We start from the raw sequence: 24,061 nt of genomic DNA, 5'->3' as shown, positions 1-24,061 counted from the left end.
TAATACAACCATATTTTGTTTGTGAAGTTTATTCTCAGTTCCATCATTATATCTGTATTATTTGCAGGATTGTTGGATTGTGCTAATGTGCACTGGAACAAGCACTCTTTCCTTTTATTCATGGACATAGACAGATCACAAATTGTTTGTGCCTATGAGATAATTGTATTAGATCCATGATTACAAACATGCATGATGCTGAACACAGAATATAGTTCTATGCACAGAAATAAGACACAATTCAGATTTTTTTGTGATAGTTTAATCAGTTCCCAAGCATGTGTGTATATATATATATATATATATATATATATATATATATATATATATATATATATATATATATATAAAGATTTATTTAAAATAAGTATAGTAGACATTTTATAAATATATTTTTTGTAATCATGTCTCCAAGTTCAACATTCTTCAGCAAAAATGATAATACAGATGGCTGAAAAGTTTGTTTCTTAGAGTGATTTAGATGTTGGTTTTCCCATCATATTTTTCTTTGTGTTCAGTTCAGGTTTAAACAAAATAATATAACATTTTGGTGTAAATATACAGAATAGTAGAGCAAAACTGGAGGCCAGAATAGCAAATATCTCCACAGCTACAGTGAATTTTCCAGGTGAACTCACATAAGCTGGAATAAAAGTGAACCAAACTGCACAGAATATCAGTATGCTGAATGTGATGAATTTAGCTTCATTAAAATTATCAGGCAGCTTCCTAGCTAGAAAAGCTAAAACAAAGCACAAGAAAGCAAGAACTCCTATATACCCCAAGACAGCCCAGAATCCAATAGCTGATCCCAAGCTACATTCTAATATGATCTTTTCCTTGTAGTAGTTCATGTTTTTATAGGGGAAAGGAGGAGAAACTGTTAGCCAAACTACACAGATAAGAACCTGTACAAGAGTGAAGGCAAGTACACTGAGTCTCTGCTGAGGAGGCCCAAACCATTTCATGACATTACTTCCTGGAAGTGTAGCCCTGAAGGCCATTAACACCACTACAGTTTTCCCCAGAACACAGGAGATACAGAGGACAAATGTGATCCCAAACGCTGTGTGACGCAACATACAGGACCAATCAGAGGGCTGACCAATGAAAGTAAGTGAACAGAGGAAGCACAGAGTCAGAGAGAAGAGCAGCAGGAAGCTCAGCTCAGAGTTGTTGGCTTTAACAATGGGAGTGTCTTTTTCTATAAGAAATAAAATAGCTACTAACACAGATAATGCTGCTCCAAGCAAGGAAAAAAACACCAATATTATCCCCATATCCTCTGAAAATGAAAGAAACTCTACAACCTTTAAAACACATTTATCTTTCAGAGCATTAGACCAAAATTCTTCTGGACACTGCTCACAGTTATTTGAATCTGCAAAATAATTATGGTTATCATCATTAGGACGGAAAATATATTTTATCTGAAGGATTTATTTATTAATATTATTATAGAGGAACTGTATCTTAAATAATAAAAGGAGTATACAGAATGTACAATTGACAAATATTCTTTGTAACTTGTTGAGGCTGAAATTACCTGTCTGGTTACTGATCTCTCCCTCTGCACATGGTATACAATCATAGCAGCAGACAGGCCTTCCTTTCTGTGCAGCTTTCCTGGTTCCTGGGGGACAGCTCTCACTGCACACAGACCTTGGCTTCTAAAATACAATATATCTTGACTACAACCTTGGAATAATAAAGTTTTATCTGTTCATGCAATAATTAAATGTTTTGCAATTGAATGAAGCACTATTGAACCATGTAGAATCAATGGGAGATAGAACAAAAAATGAAAGAGATCTATTTCTTTCTTTATTTATTTATTTATTACAGTTAAGAGTATATATTACTAATATACTGTATTCACCTCTCTTTTCTCTCCAGCCCAGACTATATCTTCAGGATTTAGTACAAATTGCTGTCCAGCTGGCCGAGAGGCATCATAATAGCCCACAACCTTAAACACCACTTCTCCATTGAAGCCTCGTTGCCAGTTCAACACATCAAACTTTGCAGCCATTGCCACAGTGTTGTTGAACAAAATATGGTCTCCTATTTTAGTGGTAAAATGTAACTTTTTTAGAGATTCAACAACCTTCAGTTTGAAAAGAAAACAAGTATTAATTCCAGGATAATGTCAGTCATTGATGTTGCCTGCCTTGTTTTTCTTCTTTGTGTTACCTGCCATGATTGTATTGTTTTGTTTTTCTCACAGCTCTTTTCTGTGCATCTCAACAGGCTGTGAAGTGAATGTGCCACAGCATAAACTGCATTGTAGACATTATTTGTAAATCTCAGTTCTGATAAATCTTTACTATAATTTTTAAATTGAATCATCTCTTCATATTTGCTGCAGTAGCTTTCTGTCTGAGAAACCTTTCCATCTTTATCCAAGCAAGGGAAATCTTTTTGCCAAAATCTATTGAGAGCATAGTCAGCAAACCCAGCAATTTTCAGTTTTCCCATATCAAATCCAATAGCTCCACCCAGTATATTAACACTTGCTGGTGTTTCTAGGCCACCAGCAAAAATCCATGACATACCAACTATTTGGTAGCCAGTGAGATTATTTACATTGAGCTGTTCTACTAGAATGGTTATATCAAAGGTGGCGAGAAATACAATGATTACTTTGGCTGTGCCTTTCTTAATAATATCAACAATTTTTTTCATTTTAGAAGGAACTGACCGGTCAAACTTCTCAGAATACTCAACACATATTCCCTCCTCTTTGGCTGCTTTCAGAAAAATAGCAATTCCACTGTTTCCATAATCATTATCACTGTTCACAGCTCCCACCCAAGTCCAACCAAAGTGCTTGACCAAATATGCCAGAGCTCTACCGTAGTAATAGTCACTAAGTATGGTCCTGAAGAAAGATGGGTACTCTTTTATGTTACTTAGACAATCACATGTGGCAGCATGGCTTACCTGAAGGAAGAAAGACAGGTAAAAATAATTAATGCCTGTTTGCTTCTCTGTGCATCCTACACCAAAAGTTCTCTACCAAGAGATAATTATGCACAAGACAGATAGACAAACAGAACACAAAATCAAGTGTTATAAAGTAAAAGCTTATAATGGATGATATGATGTATATAATGTATGATATTTCCTCTTGTATTCTCAGGCAAATAATGATGATAGGAAAATAACATTCATTTATTAAGCTTTACGACCCAATCCTGGTCTGGTTTCCTGTGGGTACTGAGTTAATCCTGGAAACAATGTCCATAATGCAAACACCCTGCTACACCATGCACACACTTTTTAACACAAAGGAACAATTTAAAGTAGACATTTTGCTTGTTTGCATATTTATGGACAGTGGGTGGAAATGGAGAACCCTAAAGAAACCACAGTGCTGTAATATGTGCTGTTCAAAATGGAATATATATATATATATATATATATATATATATATATATATATATATATATAAACATTTACATTTGAGGAAAAGTAAACATTATTATTATAATTTACCTACTTATTAAAATTTGTTTCAAATCTAATTCAAAGAGCCTCAGATCTGGGGATTGATATTTAACAAATAGAACAAAAATAAATATATAATGACTTTACATTTCTTTGTTAATAAAGATAATCTCATATGCATATTTAAGTCTATAAAATTCATTGTTATTAAACAATAATTAAAACCATTAATCCTTACCACTGGGATCTGAAATGGTCCTGTAGACTTTGTGAGTGCTATAGTAGGAGTAGACTCTGATTCTCCTATGATAGCTTGTACTACCGCTTGTCCAGAACAGGCACCATCTGCTGTCATGTCCTGACCATTCATCAAAGCCATGGCTGCTTTCATAGATAACAAACCTGAGCGACAGCTGTCATAAATCCTGTAACCAACTGTGATATTTGGGAGCAAGCTGTTGCTTCTGTTGATTTCTTCAATGGCAAAAATCATAGCCTGAGTATGGCGTAATTCACGGAGGTCAAAGCTACAGTACAAATGAAATGGAAAGTAAAATTATAAAATTGAGAAATGCAAATTATTTCAAAGAACAAAATTCTAGATTTCCGATAATCACAAACATGTTAAAGTGTCCAATATAACAAACCTATTGCAGATTAAAGGTTGAGGTTTTTCAGTGTATGTCAATGACTGCATCTCTGTACCACGGTGTATTGTAAATATTGCTCCAATTATCACATGTCCATGTTTAGATAGCAGAGGATTTGATGGGTTTTCCAGAATATGGCAATATTCTCCCTTTGTCAGGGTAAGAGAAAGTAGTACAAGGAATAACATCACAAAGTGTTTCCACTGCTTTTGCTGCATTACTCTTTAAAGGATATCTTCATGATATATTTATTGACATGCTCTGGGTCTTTTGGGTATGACAATTTGGGTTGGACAAATCAGAGAGGTGGTGAGATTTGTGATGTCACTGAAATACAGGATGCAGCCTGCCACTCTCAGTTATTTCTTTTATTAATTAATTAATTCAACAAAGACCTCAAAAATATTTTTAGCCACGATTGTTGCTTTGTATATGCTGGGGTTGCATGAGCTGTCAAACATTGTGGCCAGTCTGTGTGTTCATTTAATCATTTGGGTGATCACTAACCTTTAGGTGAATTCCTGTCATATTGCTCCTAAGTAGAAGGCTATAAGTATTTGCTTTCAGAAAAATCTGATTTTATCACTTCTATACACATTTTAATACTAAAACAGGTGGTAAGTTTTTATATCTTGGTGGAGACAAAGTTTCCTTACAAGGATAGCATAACATCCAACATAAACATATCCTTTCCAGACTACTGGAACAAGCCCGCAACTGAGTTTTGCTTCTTTACTATTTATGCATTTAAACTTTGCTATGAAAAAACTGAAGATGACGTCCCTTAGTTCTCCTCTTGCCTGATGGTTCTGCCACCTAATTCCTTTTGTAAAAGCCGGAGTCCTGATATGGTCCCACATAAGAAGAATGGGTGGTCATAGCTAAAACCCGACTCACATGAGGTGGCGGGGTAGACAGCAGTAGAGACGGCCCTAAAAGGGCATCATTGGGAACCCGAGCCCTCGGGCAATAGGATTCCTTCTGACCAGGTCAGCTTGCAATGCCTGCAAATCTGCGATTGTGTGCAGCAACACACCAGCTTAACCTACAGGATTGTAGGCCTTCCGTAAAAGTCTTAGGAGAATAAGAAGGCCAACACTAACCTTTCAAAAGACTAGTGATCACCTCCAGGTGCTAGTCAAACACCAGAGAATGCGGTGGCAATCTGACTGCTGCTTGCTCCTCATTGCCCACATCAAGCTTCTCAAAATCCGATGTAGAAATAATAATAATAATTCCACCCTTGTTTCAGGAGAAATCAACTAGACGTGGAACTCCAGCCTGGAATGCAGCCAGCAAGAGCAGAGATTGCGAAAAGCAACCGCTCATAATTCATGCAATTGGCTTCCTCCAGAGATGATTGTTCGTTCCCTGATAAAGAAGAAAAGACCCTAGTCTTCATATACTATATTCTTTTGCCCTAGTCTTAGACAATAAGACAGACAATAGACACCAACATAGACAGAGCGCTTCCTAAAGACAAAGAAGCTGGAGTAATTTGATACTCAATCACATGCACATAATCACTTCATCGTGTGTCCTTCCCGAGCCATTAAATTGGCGTGTGTGCACACAGCTTCAGACACCACGTCCTCAAAGAAGTGGTCCCATATTGTAGCCCTGATGCAGTGTCGAGTTCCCTTGAAATGGAATCACAGTTTGCAAGCTATTCATGTGAGTTCTGAGCCATCTTTATTATATTATATTCAATAAATTTTGTGATATCTGTTATTTTGTCCCTGCCCTGTTCTTTAAGCATGCTTTAAATATTGTCTTGGATTAGACAGTTTGATCTGTGTTTTGTGGTAAGGACCAGATTTCCATCAGAAATCCTCATGTATATGGATCTTAACTGGGTGGGGTGCATGAAGGATGGGTTGCACAAATCAAGGTCACTTGTCTTTGTTGTTAATAGGTTTGTCAGCCATTTAAGGGCCACACCCTCACTACATTACATTACATTTACAGCATTTAGCAGACACCCTTATCCAGAGTGACTTACAACTGATCACTATATGAATAGATCACTATTTGTTCAATCTTTGGGTCCTATTGCTTTGTCCCATTTGAATTGCTTCAGCTAAGCTCATCCACCACCTCACCTATTGTCTATGACCTATTGGATATTGCTCCACTATTTTTTGCCACAGTATTGGGTTAATTGGTGATCTTCTGCCCATCTTGACTTCTGAGAGACACTTATACCCAATCATGTTGCCAATTGACCTAATAAGTTGCAACTTGCTCCTCCAGCTGTTCCTTATATGTACATTTAACTTTTCCGGCCTCTTATTGCTACCTGTCCCAACTTTTTTTGGAATGTGTAACTCTCATGAAATCAAAAACGAGCCAATATTTGGCATGACATTTCAAAATGTCTCACTTTCAACATTTGATATGTTATCTATATTCTATTGTGAATAAAATATAAGTTTATAAGATTTTAAAATTATTGCATTCCTTTTTTTATTCACAATTTGTACAGAGTCCCAACTTTTTTGGAATTGGGTTTGTATATCAATCAGGGATTTCTGGGTTTGCACTCTCTGTTCAGGTTCAAGCATCAGAATTTGCTCTGGGCATTAGGTGGGGTCAAAGTATGGGGGGCACAGCCAGTTTACCAGGGCTTATCAGCTTATTGTGGGCTTAGAGGGTCTGGCTCAGTCACAATGGGCTTTTTCTTGATGGGGCCATTGTTGCACAACATAGATGGTAGCCTCTACTGGCAAGAATGCAAGTTAGGAGCCTATGAATTGGTCCTACCCAGAGTGGAAGGGATCAGGTATGCAGGCCCAGTTCTCTGTGTTCTATTCTTTGCAGAACCAACTCACTCAAAGGTCTGCAGGTAGGCCTTGACATGGTACATGCTGCTAGGTTTCATGAAGAAGCATTGGACATGATGAAGAGGCAGTTATGCAAGCAAAACATTTAAAACATTTCATATAGGTATAGGAAATAGAATTTGTGGGATGTTCTGCCTGAAAATAAATGCAGCAGAAAGCTAATGTAGTAATGTAGTAAATATGTGTGACTTACAGACTTTTACCCTGTAGAAATGGTACATAAAACCTGAATGCAAATGGGCATAGGAGGTGGATTTTAATAACAAGTGTGAACAGCAATATGTTGGCTATCCATTTTTGATCTAAATCATGAAGGATGTATTTGAATGTCATGTATGAATTGGACCCAGACAGATCTGGTAGTTTCCAGGCTTTTCATGTATTAATGTGACAACTTAGGCAAACCCAGATATGATTTCTCTGAATCCTTTCTTTTTTGGACTTTCCTCAATCTGTAGGGTCAGTCTTCACAGAACCTCCTAACACAAAACCACCTTAGACACCATTCCACATGATCTGCCTCCAATATCTGCGTCAGACAAAATAAGCAAATTTCCTAAATTGCATGAGAATTTTTGTCTACTCTTATGGGGTTAACTACCAGTCTACAGTGCCCACAAGTGATCTGATAGAGATCATAGAAGATGCATTTTAAACGTAAATGATTACCTAACATTCATCACCTAGTACAATCATATTTTGTTTGGTGAAGTTTATTTTCAGTTCTGTCATTATATCTGCATTTATTTGCAGGATTGTTGATGTATGCTATTAAGCACTCTTCTCTTTTTTCATGGACATTGGCACATCACAAATTGTTTGTGCCAATGAGATAATTGTATTAGACCTATGATTACAAACATGCATATTGCTGAACACAGAATATATTCTAAGACAGAAATAAAATGCAATTCAAATTTTTGCATGATTAGTTTAATCAGGTCCCAAGTATATATATTAGATTTTTTAAATTAAGTATATTAGACATTTTCTAAATATTATTTAGTTAATTATGTATTCAAGTTCAACATTCATTCAGCAAAATGACAATGAATATAGGTGGACAGTGTCTTTCTCATAGTGATTTAGATGCCAGTTTCCCCATCATATTTTTCTTTGTGTTCAGTTCAGGTTTAAACAGAATAATATAACATTTAGGTGTAAATATACAGAATAGCAGAGCAAAACTGGAGGCCAGAATAGCAAATATCTCCACAGCTACAGTGAATTTTCCAGGTGAACTCACGTAAGCAGGAATAAATGTGAACCAAACTGCACAGAATATCAGTATGCTGAATGTAATGAATTTAGCTTCATTAAAATTATCAGGCAGCTTCCTAGCTAGAAAAGCTAAAACAAAGCACAACAAAGCAAGAATTCCTATATAACCCAACACAGCCCAGAAACCTATAGCTGAGCCCAAGCTACATTCTAATATGATCTTTTCCTTGTAGTAGTTCATGTTTTTATAAGGGAAAGGAGGAGAAACTGTTAGCCAAACCACACAGATAAGAACCTGTATGAGAGTGAAGGCAAGTACACTGAGTCTCTGCTGTAGAGGCCCAAACCATTTCATGACATTACTTCCTGGAAGTGTAGCCCTGAAGGCCATTAACACCACTACAGTTTTCCCCAGAACACAGGAGATACAGAGGACAAATGTGATCCCAAATGCTGTGTGACGCAGCATACAGGACCATTCAGAGGGCTTTCCAATGAAAGTAAGTGAACAGAGAAAGCACAGAGTCAGAGAGAAGAGCAGCAGGAAACTCAGCTCAGAGTTGTTGGCTTTAACAATGGGAGTGTCTTTTTCTATAAGAAATAAAATAGCTACTAACACAGATAATGCAGCTCCAAGCAAGGAAAAAAACACCAGTATTATGCCCATATTCTCTGTAAATGAAAGAAACTCTACAACCTTTAAAACACATTTATCTTTCAGAGCATTAGACCAAAATTCTTCAGGACACTGCTCACAGTTATTTGAATCTGCAAAATAATTATGGTTATTATCATTAGGAAAGGAAATATATTTTATCTGAAGGATTTATTTATTAATACCATTATAGAGGAACTGTATCTTAAATAATAAAAGAAGTATACAGAATGTACAATTAACAAATATTCTTTGAAACTTGTTGAGGCTGAAATTACCTGTCTTGTTACTGATCTCTCCTTCTGCACATGGTATACAGTCATAGCAGCAGACAGGCCTTCCTTTCTGTGCAGCTTTCCTGGTTCCTGGAGGACAGCTCTCACTGCACACAGACCTCGGCTTCTAAAATACAATATAATTTGGCTACAATGTTGGAATAATAAGATTTTATCTGTTTATGCCATAATTGCATGTTAAATAATGAAATCTTGTAGAATCAGTGGGATATAGAATAAAAGATAAAGGCATTTATTTATTTATTTATTTATTTATTTATTTAACATTGTATTTTTTTTAAAATACTGCATTCACCTCTCTTTTCTCTCCAGCCCAGATTATATCTTCATGATTTAGTACAAATTGCTGTCCAGCTGGCAGAGAGGAATCATAATAGCCCACAACCTTAAACACCACTTCTCCATTGAGCCCTCGTTGCCAGTTCAACACATCATACTTTAGAACCATTGCCACAGTGTTGTCGAACAGAATATGGTCCCCAATTTTACTGGTAAAATTTACCTTTTTTAGAGACTCAACAACCTTAAGATTGAAAAGAAAACAGGTATTAAATCCAGGATAATGCCAGTCATGGATATTACCTGTTTTGCTTTTCTTCTTTGTGTTACCTGCCATGATTGTATTGTTTTGTTTTTCTCACAGCTCTTTTCTGTGCATCTCAACAGGTTGTGCAGAGAATGTGCCACAGCATAAACTGCATTGTAGACATTATTTGTAAATCTTAGTTCTGATAAATCTTTACTATAATTTTTAAATTGAATCATCTCTTCATATTTGCTGCAGTAGCTTTCAGTCTGAGAAACCTTTCCATCTTTATCCAAGCAAGGGAAATCTTTTTGCCAAAATCTATTGAGAGCATAGTCAGCAAACCCAGCAATTTTCAGTTTTCCCAGATCAAATCCAATAGCTCCACCCAGTATATTAACACTTGCTGGTGTTTCTAGGCCATCAGCAAAAATCCATGACATACCAACGATTTGGTAGCCAGTGAGATTATTTACATTGAGCTGTTCTACAAGAATGGTTATATCAAAGGTGGCGAGAAATACAATGATTACTTTGGCTGTGCCTTGCTTAATAATATCAACAATTTTTTTCATTTTAGAAGGAACTGACCGGTCAAACTTCTCAGAGTACTCAACACATATTCCCTCCTCTTTGGCTGCTTTCAGAAAAAATAGCAATTCCACTGTTTCCATAATCATTATCACTGTTCACAGCTCCCACCCAAGTCCAACCAAAGTGCTTGACCAAATATGCCAGAGCTCTACTGTAGTAGTAGTTACTACGTATGGTCCTGAAGAAAGATGGGTACTCTTTTATGTTACTTAGACATTCACATGTAGCAGCATGGCTTACCTGAAGGAAGAAAGACAGGTAAAAATAATTAATGCCTGTTTGCTTCTCTGTGCATCCTACACCAAAAGTTCTCTACCAAGAGATAATTATGCACAAGACAGATAGACAAACAGAACACAAAATCAAGTGTTATAAAGTAAAAGCTTATGATGTATATACTGTAATGTATGATATTTCCTCTTGTATTCTCAGGCAAATAATGATGATAGGAAAATAACATTCATTTATTAAGCTTTACGACCCAATCCTGGTCTGGTTTCCTGTGGGTACTGAGTTAATCCTGGAAACACTGTCCATAATGCAAACACCCTGCTACACCATGCACACACTTTTTAACACAAAGGAACAGTTTAATGTAGACATTTTGCTTGTTTGCATATTTATGGACAGTGGGTGGAAATGGAGAACCCTAAAGAAACCACAGTGCTGTAATATCTGCTGTTCAAAATGGAATATATATATAAACATTTACATTTGAGGAAAAGTAAACATGATTATTATAATTTACCTACTTATTAAAATTTGTTTCAAATCTAATTCAAAGAACCTCAGATCTGGGGATTGATATTTAACAAATAGAACAAAAATAAATATATAATGACTTTACATTTCTTTGTTAATAAAGATAATCTCATATGCATATTTAAGTCTATAAAATTCATTGTTATTAAACAATAATTAAAACCATTAATCCTTACCACTGGGATCTGAAATGGTCCTGTAGACTTTGTGAGTGCTATAGTAGGAGTAGACTCTGATTCTCCTATGATAGCTTGTACTACCGCTTGTCCAGAACAGGCAAAATCTGCTGTCATGTCCTGACCATTCATCAAAGCCATGGCTGCTTTCATAGATAACAAACCTGAGCGACAGCTGTCATAAATCCTGTAACCAACTGTGATATTTGGGAGCAAGCTGTTGCTTCTGTTGATTTCTTCAATGGCAAAAATCATAGCCTGAGTATGGCGTAATTCACGGAGGTCAAAGCTACAGTACAAATGAAATGGAAAGTAAAATTATAAAATTGAGAAATGCAAATTATTTCAAAGAACAAAATTCTAGATTTCCGATAATCACAAACATGTTAAAGTGTCCAATATAACAAACCTATTGCAGATTAAAGGTTGAGGTTTTTCAGTGTATGTCAATGACTGCATCTCTGTACCACGGTGTATTGTAAATATTGCTCCAATTATCACATGTCCATGTTTAGATAGCAGAGGATTTGATGGGTTTTCCAGAATATGGCAATATTCTCCCTTCGTCAGGGTAAGTGAAAGTAGTACCAGGAATAACATCACAAAGTGTTTCCACTGCTTTTGCTGCATTACTCTTTAAAGGATATCTTCATGATATATTTATTGACATGCTCTGGGTCTTTTGGGTATGACAATTTGGGTTGGACAAATCAGAGAGGTGGTGAGATTTGTGATGTCACTGAAATACAGGATGCAGCCTGCCACTCTCAGTTATTTCTTTTATTAATTAATTAATTCAACAAAGACCTCAAAAATATTTTTAGCCACGATTGTTGCTTTGTATATGCTGGGGTTGCATGAGCTGTCAAACATTGTGGCCAGTCTGTGTGTTCATTTAATCATTTGGGTGATCACTAACCTTTAGGTGAATTCCTGTCATATTGCTCCTAAGTAGAAGGCTATAAGTATTTGCTTTCAGAAAAATCTGATTTTATCACTTCTATACACATTTTAATACTAAAACAGGTGGTACGTTTTTATATCTTGGTGGAGACAAAGTTTCCTTACAAGGATAGCATAACATCCAACATAAACATATCCTTTCCAGACTACTGGAACAAGCCCGCAACTGAGTTTTGCTTCTTTACTATTTATGCATTTAAACTTTGCTATGAAAAAACTGAAGATGACGTCCCTTAGTTCTCCTCTTGCCTGATGGTTCTGCCACCTAATTCCTTTTGTAAAAACCGGAGTCCTGATATGGTCCCACATAAGAAGAATTGGTGGTCATAGCTAAAACCAGACTCACATGAGGTGGCGGGGTAGACAGCAGTAGAGACGGCCCTAAAAGGGCATCATTGGGAACCCGAGCCCTCGGGCAATAGGATTCCTTCTGACCAGGTTAGCTTGCAATGCCTGCAAATCTGCGATTGTGTGCAGCAACACACCAGCTTAACCTACAGGATTGTAGGCCTTCCGTAAAAGTCTTAGGAGAATAAGAAGGCCAACACTAACCTTTCAAAGGACTAGTTATCACCTCCAGGTGCTAGTCAAACACCAGAGAATGCGATGGCAATCTGACTGCTGCTTGCTCCTCATTGCCCACATCAAGCTTCTCAAAATCCGATGTAGAAATAATAATAATAATTCCACCCTTGTTTCAGGAGAAATCAACTAGACGTGGAACTCCAGCCTGGAATGCAGCCAGCAAGAACAGAGATTGCGAAAAGCAACCGCTCATAATTCATGCAATTGGCTTCCTCCAGAGATGATTGATTGTTCCCTGATAAAGAAGAAAAGACCCTAGTTCATATACTATATTCTTTTGCCCTAGTCTTAGACAATAAGACAGACAATAGACACCAACATAGACAGAGCGCTTCCTAAAGACAAAGAAGCTGGAGTAATTTGATACTCAATCACATGCACATAATCACTTCATCGTGTGTCCTTCCCGAGCCATTAAATTGGCGTGTGTGCACACAGCTTCAGACACCACGTCCTCAAAGAAGTGGTCCCATAATGTAGCCCTGATGCAGTGTCGAGTTCCCTTGAAATGGAATCACAGTTTGTAAGCTATTCATGTGAGTTCTGAGCCATCTTTATTATATTATATTCAATAAATTTTGTGATATCTGTTATTTTGTCCCTGCCCTGTTCTTTAAGCATGCTTTAAATATTGTCTTGGATTAGACAGTTTGATCTGTGTTTTGTGGTAAGGACCAGATTTCCATCAGAAATCCTCATGTATATGGATCTTAGCTGGGTGGGGTGCATGAAGGATGGGTTGCACAAATCAAGGTCACTTGTCTTTGTTGTTAATAAGTTTGTCAGCCATTTAAGGGCCACACCCTCACTACATTACATTACATTTACAGCATTTAGCAGACACCCTTATCCAGAGTGACTTACAACTGATCACTATATGAATAGATCACTATTTGTTCAATCTTTGGGTCCTATTGCTTTGTCCCATCTGAATTGCTTCAGCTAAGCTCATCCACCACCTCACCTATTGTCTATGACCTATTGGACATTGCTCCACTATTTTTTGCCACAGCATTGGGGGAATTGGTGATCTTCTGCCCATCTTGACTTCTGAGAGACACTTATACCCAATCATGTTGCCAATTGTCCTAATAAGTTGCAACGTGCTCCTCCAGCTGTTCCTTATATGTACATTTAACTTTTCCGGCCTCTTATTGCTACCTGTCCCAACTTTTTTGGAATGTGTAACTCTCATGAAATCAAAAATGAGCCAATATTTGGCATGACATTTCAAAATGTCTCACTTTCAACATTTGATATGTTATCTATATTCTATTGTGAATAAAATATAAGTTTATAAGATTTTAAAATTATTGCATTCCTTTTTTTATTCACAATTTGTACAGAGTCCCAACTTTTTTGGAATTGGGTTTGTATATCAATCAGGGATTTCTGGGTTTGCACTCTCTGTTCAGGTTCAAGCATCAGAATTTGCTCTGGGCATTAGGTGGGGTCAAAGTATGGGGGGCAGAGCCAGTTTACCAGGGCTTATCAGCTTATTGTGGGCTTAGAGGGTCTGGCTCAGTCACAATGGGCTTTTTCTTGATGGGGCCATTGTTGCACAACATAGATGGTAGCCTCTACTGGCAAGAATGCAAATTAGGAGCCTATGAATTGGTTCTACCCAGAGTGGAAGGGAAGAGGCAGTTATGCAAGCAAAACATTTAAAACATTTCATATAGGTATAGGAAATAGAATTTGTGAGATGTTCTGCCTGAAAATAAATGCAGCAGAAAGCTAAAGTAGTAAATATGTGTGACTTACATTCCCCTGTAGAAATGGTACATAAAACCTGAATGCAAATGGGCATAGGAGGTGGATTTTAATAACAAGTGTGAACAGCAATATGTTGGCTATCCATTTTTGATCTAAATCATTAAGGATGTATTTGAATGTCATGTATGAATTGGACCCAGACAGGTCTGGTAGTTTCCAGGCTTTTCATGTATTAATGTGACAACTTAGGCAAACCCAGATATGATTTCTCGGAATCCTTTCTTTTTTGGACTTTCCTCAATCTGTAGGGTCAGTCTTCACAGAACCTCCAAACACAAAACCACCTTAGACACCATTCCACATGATCTGCCTCCAATATCTGAGTCAGACTAAATAAGCAAATTGGCTAAATTGCATGAGAATTTTTGTCTACTCTTATGGGGTTAACTACCAGTCTACAGTGCCCACAAGTGATCTGATAGAGATCATAGAAGATGCATTTTAAACGTAAATGATTACCTAACATTCATCACCTAGTACAACCATATTTTGTTTGGTGAAGTTTATTTTCAGTTCTGTCATTATATCTGCATTTATTTGCAGGATTGTTGATGTATGCTATTAAGCACTCTTCTCTTTTTTCATGGACATTGACACATCACAAATTGTTTGTGCCAATGAGATAATTGTACTAGACCTATGATTACAAACATGCATATTGCTGAACACAGAATATATTCTAAGACAGAAATAAAATGCAATTCAAATTTTTGCATGATTAGTTTAATCAGGTCCCAAGTATATATATTAGATTTTTTAAATTAAGTATATTAGACATTTTCTAAATATTATTTAGTTAATTATTTATTCAAGTTCAACATTATTCAGCAAAATGACAATGAATATAGGTGGACAGTGTCGTTCTCATAGTGATTTAGATGCCAGTTTCCCCATCATATTTTTCTTTGTGTTCAGTTCAGGTTTAAACAGAATAATATAACATTTAGGTGTAAATATACAGAATAGTAGAGCAAAACTGGAGGCCAGAATAGCAAATATCTCCACAGCTACAGTGAATTTTCCAGGTGAACTCACGTAAGCAGGAATAAATGTGAACCAAACTGCACAGAATATCAGTATGCTGAATGTAATGAATTTAGCTTCATTAAAATTATCAGGCAGCTTCCTAGCTAGAAAAGCTAAAACAAAGCACAAGAAAGCAAGAACTCCTATATAACCCAACACAGCCCAGAAACCTATAGCTGAGCCCAAGCTACATTCTAATATGATCTTTTCCTTGTAGTAGTTCATGTTTTTATAAGGGAAAGGAGGAGAAACAGTTAGCCAAACCACACAGATAAGAACCTGTATGAGAGTGAAGGCAAGTACACTAAGTCTCTGCTGTAGAGGCCCAAACCATTTCATGACATTACTTCCTGGAACTGTAGCCCTGAAGGCCATTAACACCACTACAGTTTTCCCCAGAACACAGGAGATACAGAGGACGAATGTGATCCCAAATGCTGTGTGACGCAGCATACAGGACCATTCAGAGGGCTTTCCAATGAAAGTAAGTGAACAGAGAAAGCACAGAGTCAGAGAGAAGAGCAGCAGGAAACTCAGCTCAGAGTTGTTGGCTTTAACAATGGGAGTGTCTTTTTCTATAAGAAATAAAATAGCTACTAACACAGATAATGTAGCTCCAAGCAAGGAAAAAAACACCAGTATTATCCCCATATCCTCTGTAAATGAAAGAAACTCTACAACCTTTAAAACACATTTATCTTTGAGAGCATTAGACCAAAATTCTTCTGGACACTGCTCACAGTTATTTGAATCTGCAAAATAATTATGGTTATCATCATTAGGAAGGAAAATATATTTTATCTGAAGGATTTATTTATTAATATTATTATAGAGGAACTGTATCTTAAATATTAAAAGGAGTATACAGAATGTACAATTAACAAATATTCTTTGTAACTTGGTTATGCTGAAATTACCTGTCTGGTTACTGATCTCTCCTTCTGCACATGGTATACAGTCATAGCAGCAGACAGGCCTTCCTTTCTGTGCAGCTTTCCTGGTTCCTGGGGGACAGCTCTCACTGCACACAGACCTCAGCTTCTAAAATACAATATATTTTGGCTACAACCTTGGAATAATAAGGTTTTATCTGTTCATGCAATAAATAAATGTTTTGCAGTTGAATGAAGCACTATTGAATCATGTAGAATCAATGGGAGATGATTCACAAAAAATGAAAGAGATCTATTTCTTTATTTATTTATTTATTTCAGTTTACATTGTATTTTATTAAAATACTGCATTCACCTCTCTTTTCCCTCCTCCCCATACTATATCTTCAGAATTTAGTACAAATTGCTGTCCAGCTGGCAGAGAGGCATCATAATAGCCCACAACCTTAAACACCACTTCTCCATTGAGCCCCCATTGCCAGTTCAACACATCATACTTTCCAGGAATTGCCCCAGTGCTGTCGGCTAAAACATGGTCTCCTATTTTAGTGGTAAAATTTAACTTTTTTAGAGACTCAACAACCTTAAGATTTGAAAAGAAAGCAAATATTAATTCCAGGGTAACGTCAGTCATGGATATTGCCTGCCTTGCTTCTCTTCTTTGTGTTACCTGCCATGATTGTATTGTTTTGTTTTTCTCACAGCTCTTTTCTGTGCATCTCAACAGGTTGTGCAGAGAATGTGCCACAGCATAAACTGCATTGTAGACATTATTTGTAAATCTTAGTTCTGATAAATCTTTACTATAATTTTTAAATTGAATCATCTCTTCATATTTGCTGCAGTAGCTTTCAGTCTGAGAAACCTTTCCATCTTTATCCAAGCAAGGGAAATCTTTTTGCCAAAATCTATTGAGAGCATAGTCAGCAAACCCAGCAATTTTCAGTTTTCCCAGATCAAATCCAATAGCTCCACCCAGTATATTAACACTTGCTGGTGTTTCTAGGCCATCAGCAAGAATCCATGACATACCAACGATTTGATAGCCAGTGAGATTATTTACATTGAGCTGTTCTACTAGAATGGTTATATCAAAGGTGGCGAGAAATACAATGATTACTTTGGCTGTGCCTTTCTTAATAATATTAACAATTTTTTTCATTTTAGAAGGAACTGACCGGTCAAACTTCTCAGAATACTCAACACATATTCCCTCCTCTTTGGCTGCTTTCAGAAAAATAGCAATTCCACTGTTTCCATAATCATTATCACTGTTCACAGCTCCCACCCAAGTCCAACCAAAGTGCTTGACCAAATATGCCAGAGCTGTACCAAAGTAGTAGTTACTACGTATGGTCCTGAAGAAAGATGGGTACTCTTTTATGTTACTTAGACAATCACATGTGGCAGCATGGCTTACCTGAAGAAAGAAAGACAGGTAAAAATAATTAATGCCTGTTTGCTTCTCTGTGCATCCTACACCAAAAGTTCTCTACCAAGAGATAATTATGCACAAGACAGATAGACAAACAGAAGAACACAAAATCAAGTGTTATAAAGTAAAAGCTTATAATGTATGATATGATGTATATAATGTATGATATTTCCTCTTGTATTCTCAGGCAAATAATGATGATAGGAAAAATAACATGTATTCATTAAGCTTTACGACTCAGTCCTGGTCTGGTTTCCTGTGGGTATTGAGTTAATCCTGGTAACACTGCCCATAATGCAAACACCCTGTTACACACTTGCACACACAACACACAACCCTATTACACCATGTAGAAACCACAGCATACAAGGGTGAAACATGCAAAAATCTACACAGGGGTATACATTTACGTAAACATTTACGTTTGAGGAAAAGTAAACATGATTATTATAATTTACCTACTTATTAAAATTTGTTTCAAATCTAATTCAAATAGCCTCAGATCTGGGGATTGATATTTAACAATCCTCAGATCTGGGGATTGATATTTAACAAATAGAACAAAATTAAATATATAATGACTTAAAATTTCTTTGTTAATAAAGATAATCTCATTGTTATTAAACAATAATTAAAACCATTAATCCTTACCACTGGGATCTGAAATGGTCCTGTAGTTTTTGTGAGTGCTACAGTAGGAGTAGACTCTGACTCTCCTATGATGGCTTGTACTACTGCTTGTCCAGAACAGGCTCCATCTGCTGTCATGTCCTGACCATTCATCAAAGCCATGGCTGCTTTCATAGATAACAAACCTGAGCGACAGCTGTCATAAATCCTGTAACCAACTGTGATATTTGGGAGCAAGCTGTTGCTTCTGTTGATTTCTTCAATGGCAAAAATCATAGCCTGAGTATGGCGTAATTCACGGAGGTCAAAGCTACAAATGAAATTAAAAGTTAAATTATAAAATTCAGAAATGCAAATTATTTTTTAAAGAACAAAATTCTAGATTTTCATTAATCACAATCATGTTAAAGTGTCCAATATAACAAACCTGTTGCAGATTAAAGGTTGAGGTTTTTCAGTGTATGTCAATGACTGCATCTCTGTACCACGATGTATTGTAAATATTGCTCCAATTATCACATCTCCATCTTTAGATAGCAGAGGAATAGATGGGTTTTCCAGAATATGGCAATATTCTCCCTTTGTCAGGGTAAGAGAAAAGAGTAGTATTAGGAATAACATCACAAGCTTTTGCTGCATCACTCTTTAAATGACATCTTCATGATATATTTATTGACATGCTCTGGGTCTTCTGGGTATGACAATTTGGGTTGGACAAATCAGAGAGGTGGTGAGATTTGTGATGTCACTGAAATACAGGATGCAGCCTGCCACTCTCAGTTATTTCTTTTATTAATCAATTAATTCAACAAAGACCTCAAAAATATTTTAGCCACTATTGTTGCTTTGTATATGCTGGGGCTGCATGAGCTGTCAAACATTATGGCCACTCTGTGTGTTCATTTAATCATTTGGGTGATCACTAACCTTTAGGTGAATTCATGTCATATTGCTCCTAAGTAGAAGCCTATAAGTATTTGCTTTCAGAAAAATCTGATTTTATCACATTTGTGGTAGTTTCTATAATTTTATAATGAATGTTTGTGAATATTTGTTCATTGGAGTTAATGTTTGTGAATAGTTGTTCAGGGGTAATGAACCTGGTCCCACCATCTTTGCACCAAAACATTTTATATAAATGTCAGGAGTAATTGTGGAGTTCGCCAGCGGAGGGTAATATGGTGCTTATTGTGCTCCAGGGGGCTTTGCGTCAGTTCAGTCCGCTTTGCGGTTTTCCTCTTTCTGCTGAGCGAGGTGAGAAAACGGATGAAGAGTTTGCCCTGTCTTATTTATTTCTCCTGTTTCCAGGTTGGTAGAATAGTATAGTAAGCTAAGTACCCGAAGTGTAATATGTTAAAATGTCTCTGAATGTTTTAATGTTCACGTCAGACAGATTTATTTTTAGCTCCTCAAAAATTTTTGTAAAGTCTTAATACTTTTGTAACATTTGATATTGTGTAAAATGTTAAAAGCTAATGTTAATGTTAATGTTTATGTCATGGTTGAGTTAAAAGTTAAAAATCTGTCAGCTCATGCATTTTAGGAAGAGTAAAATAACTTTATCTGGAAATGCAACATGCATTTAGGAACCATATCTAAGTGATAACATAAGCTATGTTTTATTTTGAGTTAAAAAGATACAACTTACAGAGTAACACTGGTTATTGTCATTTTGATTTATTTAATCACACCAAACTTATAACTCAGTATTTGCTGAAAGATGAAGAAAAAAGGACAAATGGTATTTTATTTTGAAGCTGTGTTTATGTCAAAGTGAACATTGAGTGTTTGTAACAGAGGAGGATTTAAATTGTGAATGTTTAATAAATCCTCTCTCTTCCTCTTTCTGCTGAGCGAGATGAGAAAACAGATGCAGACGGTTTGCCCTGTCTTATTTATTTCTCCTGTTTCCAGAGAGAGCATATACGCTGTTTATGTGGTGCCAGCCGGTACCTGTAAAATATACACATTTTAATACTAAAACAGGTGGTACGTTTTTATATCTTGGTGGAGACAAAGTTTCCTTACAAGGATAGCATAACATCCAGCACAACATATCCTTTCCAGACTGGAACAAGCCCTCAACTGAATTTTGCTTCTTTATTATTTATGCATTTAAACTTTGCTATGAAAATACTACACCAGGTTACTTATGTAACCCAGTTCCCTGAGAAGTGTCAGGGCTGATGCTATAGGAATTCTTCTTTGAGGAAGTGGTGTCTGAAGATGACGTCCCTTAGGTCTCCTCTTGCCTGATGGTTCTGCCACCTAATTCCGGTTGTAAAAACCGGAGTCCTGATATGGTCCCACATAAGAAGAATGGGTTTTCATAGCTAAAACCCGACTCACATGAGGTGGCGGGGTAGACAGCAGTAGAGATGGCCCTAAAAGGGCGTCATTGGAAACCCGAGCAGGTCAGCATGGAATGCCTGCAAATCTGCGATTGTGTGCAGCAACACACCAGCTTACCCTACAGGATTATAGGCCTTCCGGAGAATAAGAAGGCCAACACTAACCTTTCAAAGGACTAGTCTAAGCTAAGCTTATTAACAGCACATGTGATCACCTCCAAGAGCTAGTCAAACACCAGAGAATGCGGTGGCAATCTGACTGCTGCTTGCTCCTCATTGCTGACATAAAGCTTCTCAGAGTCCGATGTAGAAATAATAATAATAATTCTACACTTGTTTCAGGAGAAATCAACTAGATGTGGAACTCCGGCCAGGATGCAGCCAGCGAGAGCAGAGATTGCAAAAACCAATCATTCATTGGAGAACAGCCAATCAATGTGAGCTCCCAGGGTCGAAGTAAAGATATCAGAGTCAGCGGAAGGGACGAGAAAAGGGCTCACCCATCTCTCATTCATTTTCCAATAACTTAACCTGCAACCTTCATGACTGAAGCTGACGCACTGCCTTGACAGAGACGTTATATGGATATTAACTGGGTGGAGTGCATGAAGGATTGGTTGCACAAATCAAGGTCACTTGTCTTTGTTGTCAATACGTTTGTAAGCCATTTAAGGGCCACACCCTTCACACCCTCACTATTTGTTCAATCTTTGGGTCCTATTGCTTTGTCCCATCTGAATTGCTTCAGCTAAGCTCATCCACCACCTCACCTCAAGTTCTCACCCAAAGCACAAACTCTGCACTTGTTTCTTTATATATGTACACTGTTAACAAAGTGAATATAGTGTTTTTCGGCATTAAATGTATATGTTAAATATTGTAAAGATTACTTTAATATTTTTATTCTTGCCTAATATAGTTAGATAATAAGACAAAAACTAATATAGAATTAGATTTATGAATTATATGTCCAGAAACTGTATCCTAAATAATAAAATAAGTATGTATAACATAAAATCAACTTTGGTTTGAAACATGGTCATGCTAAAATTACCTGGTCCGGTTACTGATCTTTCCTTCTGCACATGGCAGTCATAGCAGCAGACAGGCCATCAATTCTGTGCAGCTTTAGTGGTTTTTGAAGAACATCTCTCACTGTGCACATAGCTTGGCTTCTATTCTGGCTGGTGAGTGGTCATGGATGGCCTCCCTGCCCAGGGTCTCTGGGACAGAATTTTTTTCACATGGCACATAAATTGCCTGGAAAAGAGGACCATGTTTCTAGTATTGCAACACTTTCTCCCACACCTCAGGGACTACCATGTGTTAGTGTGCACGGACAGTACTACTGTATTTTCCTACAAACCCGATTTCAAAAACGTTGGGGCACTGTACAAATTGTGAATAAAAACAGAATTCAATGATGTGGAAGTTTCAAATTTCATTATTTTATTCAGAATACAACATAGATGACATATCAAATGTTTAAAGTGAGAAAATATATCATTTTAAGGAAAAAAATAAGTTGATTTTAAAATTCATAGCATCAACACATCTCAAAAAAGTTAGGACAAGGCCATGTTTACAACTGTGTGGCATCCCCTCTTCTTTTTATAACAGTCTGCAAAGGTCTGGGGACTGTGGAGACAAGTTGTTCAAGTTTAGGAATAGGAATGTTGTCCCAGTCTTGTCTAATACAGGCTTCTAGTTGCTCAACTGTCTTAGGTCTTCTTTGTCACATCTTCCTCTTTATGATGCACCAAATGTTTTCTATGGGTGAAAGATCTGGACTGCAGGCTGGCCATTTCAGTACCCGCATCCTTCTTCTACGCAGCCATGATGTTGTAATTGATGCAATATTTGGTCTGGCATTGTCATGTTGTAAAATGTAAGATCTTCCCTGAAAGAGACGACGTCTGGATGGGAGCATATGTTGTTCTAGAACTTAGATATACCTTTCAGCATTGATGGTGCCTTTCCAGATGTGTACGCTGCCCATGCCACACGCACTCATGCAATCCCATACCATCAGAGATGCAGGCTTCTGAACTGAGAGCTGATAACAACTTGGGTTGTCCTTGTCCTCTTTAGTCTGGATTACATGGCGTCCCAGTTTGCCAAAAAGAACTTCAAATTTTGATTCGTCTGACCACAGAAGAGTTTTCCACTTTGTCACAGTCCATTTTAAATGAGCTTTGGATCATGTTTAGATATGGCTTCTTTTTTGACAAATAAAGTTTTAGCCAGCAACGGCGAATAGCACAGTGGATTGTGTTCAATGACAATGTTTTCTGGAAGTATTTCTGAGCCCATGTTGTGATTTTCATTACAGTAGCATTCTTGTATGTGATGCAGTGCCGCCTATGGGCCCGAAGATCATGGGCATCCAGTATGGTTTTCCGGCCTTGACCCTTATGCACAGAGTTTGTTCAAGATTCTCTGAATCTTTGGATGATATTATGCACTGTAGATGATGATAACCAAACTCTTTGCAATTTTTCTCTGAGAAACTCCTTTCTGATATTGCTCCACTATTTTCCACCACAGCATTGGGGGAATTGATGATCCTCTGCCGATTTTGACTTCTGAGAGACACTGCCACTCTTTTTATACCCATTCATGTTGCCAATTGACCTAATAAGTTGCAGCTTGGTCCTCCAGCTGTTCATTATTATCAGCGATGAGAGAGAAACTCGGGGGGAACCCGAACGCAGGCCAATGTTCAAAAGGAGAGCTTTAATAAGTAAAGTATATATGTAGGTAACATAAGCAGGAAAAAGTGTTCGCTCAAACCTCATGCAGAAACAACTGTAAAGAAGGTGACACATATAAACAGGAGCAGGTATTAATTCGCTGGTGTTACAGTTTCTGACCGGGAAAAATCCATACACGGAACCAAAGTAATCCACACACAGGAAACAATGGTAATCCACTCACAGGGAAAAAAATAATAGTAATCCTTAAACGGAAAAAATAGAATCCAAACAGGGAAAAAATAAACAATCCAGTGTAACAGGAGAGAGTAACTCACTCAAAGCCAGTGCAGAGGCCTTGACAGGTTTCAGCCCGGAAACGTGAAAAGTCGGGTGGATGCGCAACACTCTGGGGAGCTTGAGCCGGACCGCAACCGGGTTTATCACCTTAGATATGGGGAAAGCCAACAAAACGGGGAGCAAGCTTTTTGTGTGACAGCTTCAAAGGGAGGTCTTTGGTGGAAAGCCACACCCAT

General features: G+C 37.2%; 2 protein-coding genes and 1 pseudogene across 2 annotated transcripts; all 3 read right to left on the bottom strand.

The window, feature by feature from the left end:
- Nucleotides 1-467: 467 nt before the first annotated feature.
- LOC132851130 (extracellular calcium-sensing receptor-like) lies at nt 468-4,628 on the bottom strand. The gene is made up of 7 exons (XM_060877765.1): nt 4,608-4,628; nt 4,098-4,249; nt 3,689-3,977; nt 2,194-2,943; nt 1,880-2,107; nt 1,547-1,670; nt 468-1,381 (listed from the first exon to the last, which is right to left on the bottom strand). Exons 1-7 carry the CDS (start codon nt 4,626-4,628, stop codon nt 468-470), a joined length of 2,478 nt encoding a protein of 825 aa, XP_060733748.1.
- Nucleotides 4,629-8,018: 3,390 nt separating this feature from the next.
- LOC132851129 (extracellular calcium-sensing receptor-like) lies at nt 8,019-11,803 on the bottom strand (annotated as a pseudogene).
- Nucleotides 11,804-15,361: 3,558 nt separating this feature from the next.
- On the bottom strand, nt 15,362-24,061 carry LOC132851128 (extracellular calcium-sensing receptor-like). Its single transcript, XM_060877764.1, has 9 exons — nt 24,058-24,061; nt 22,788-22,977; nt 22,419-22,470; nt 18,909-19,060; nt 18,503-18,791; nt 17,087-17,836; nt 16,772-16,999; nt 16,441-16,561; nt 15,362-16,275 (listed from the first exon to the last, which is right to left on the bottom strand). The coding sequence occupies exons 1-9, from the start codon at nt 24,059-24,061 to the stop codon at nt 15,362-15,364; spliced, it is 2,700 nt and encodes an 899-aa protein (XP_060733747.1).

The sequence above is a fragment of the Tachysurus vachellii genome, chromosome 9 (assembly GCF_030014155.1).
Source record: "Tachysurus vachellii isolate PV-2020 chromosome 9, HZAU_Pvac_v1, whole genome shotgun sequence".
In the NCBI taxonomy this organism is placed as follows: domain Eukaryota; kingdom Metazoa; phylum Chordata; class Actinopteri; order Siluriformes; family Bagridae; genus Tachysurus; species Tachysurus vachellii.
This window is presented reverse-complemented; position numbering and strand designations above follow the sequence as displayed.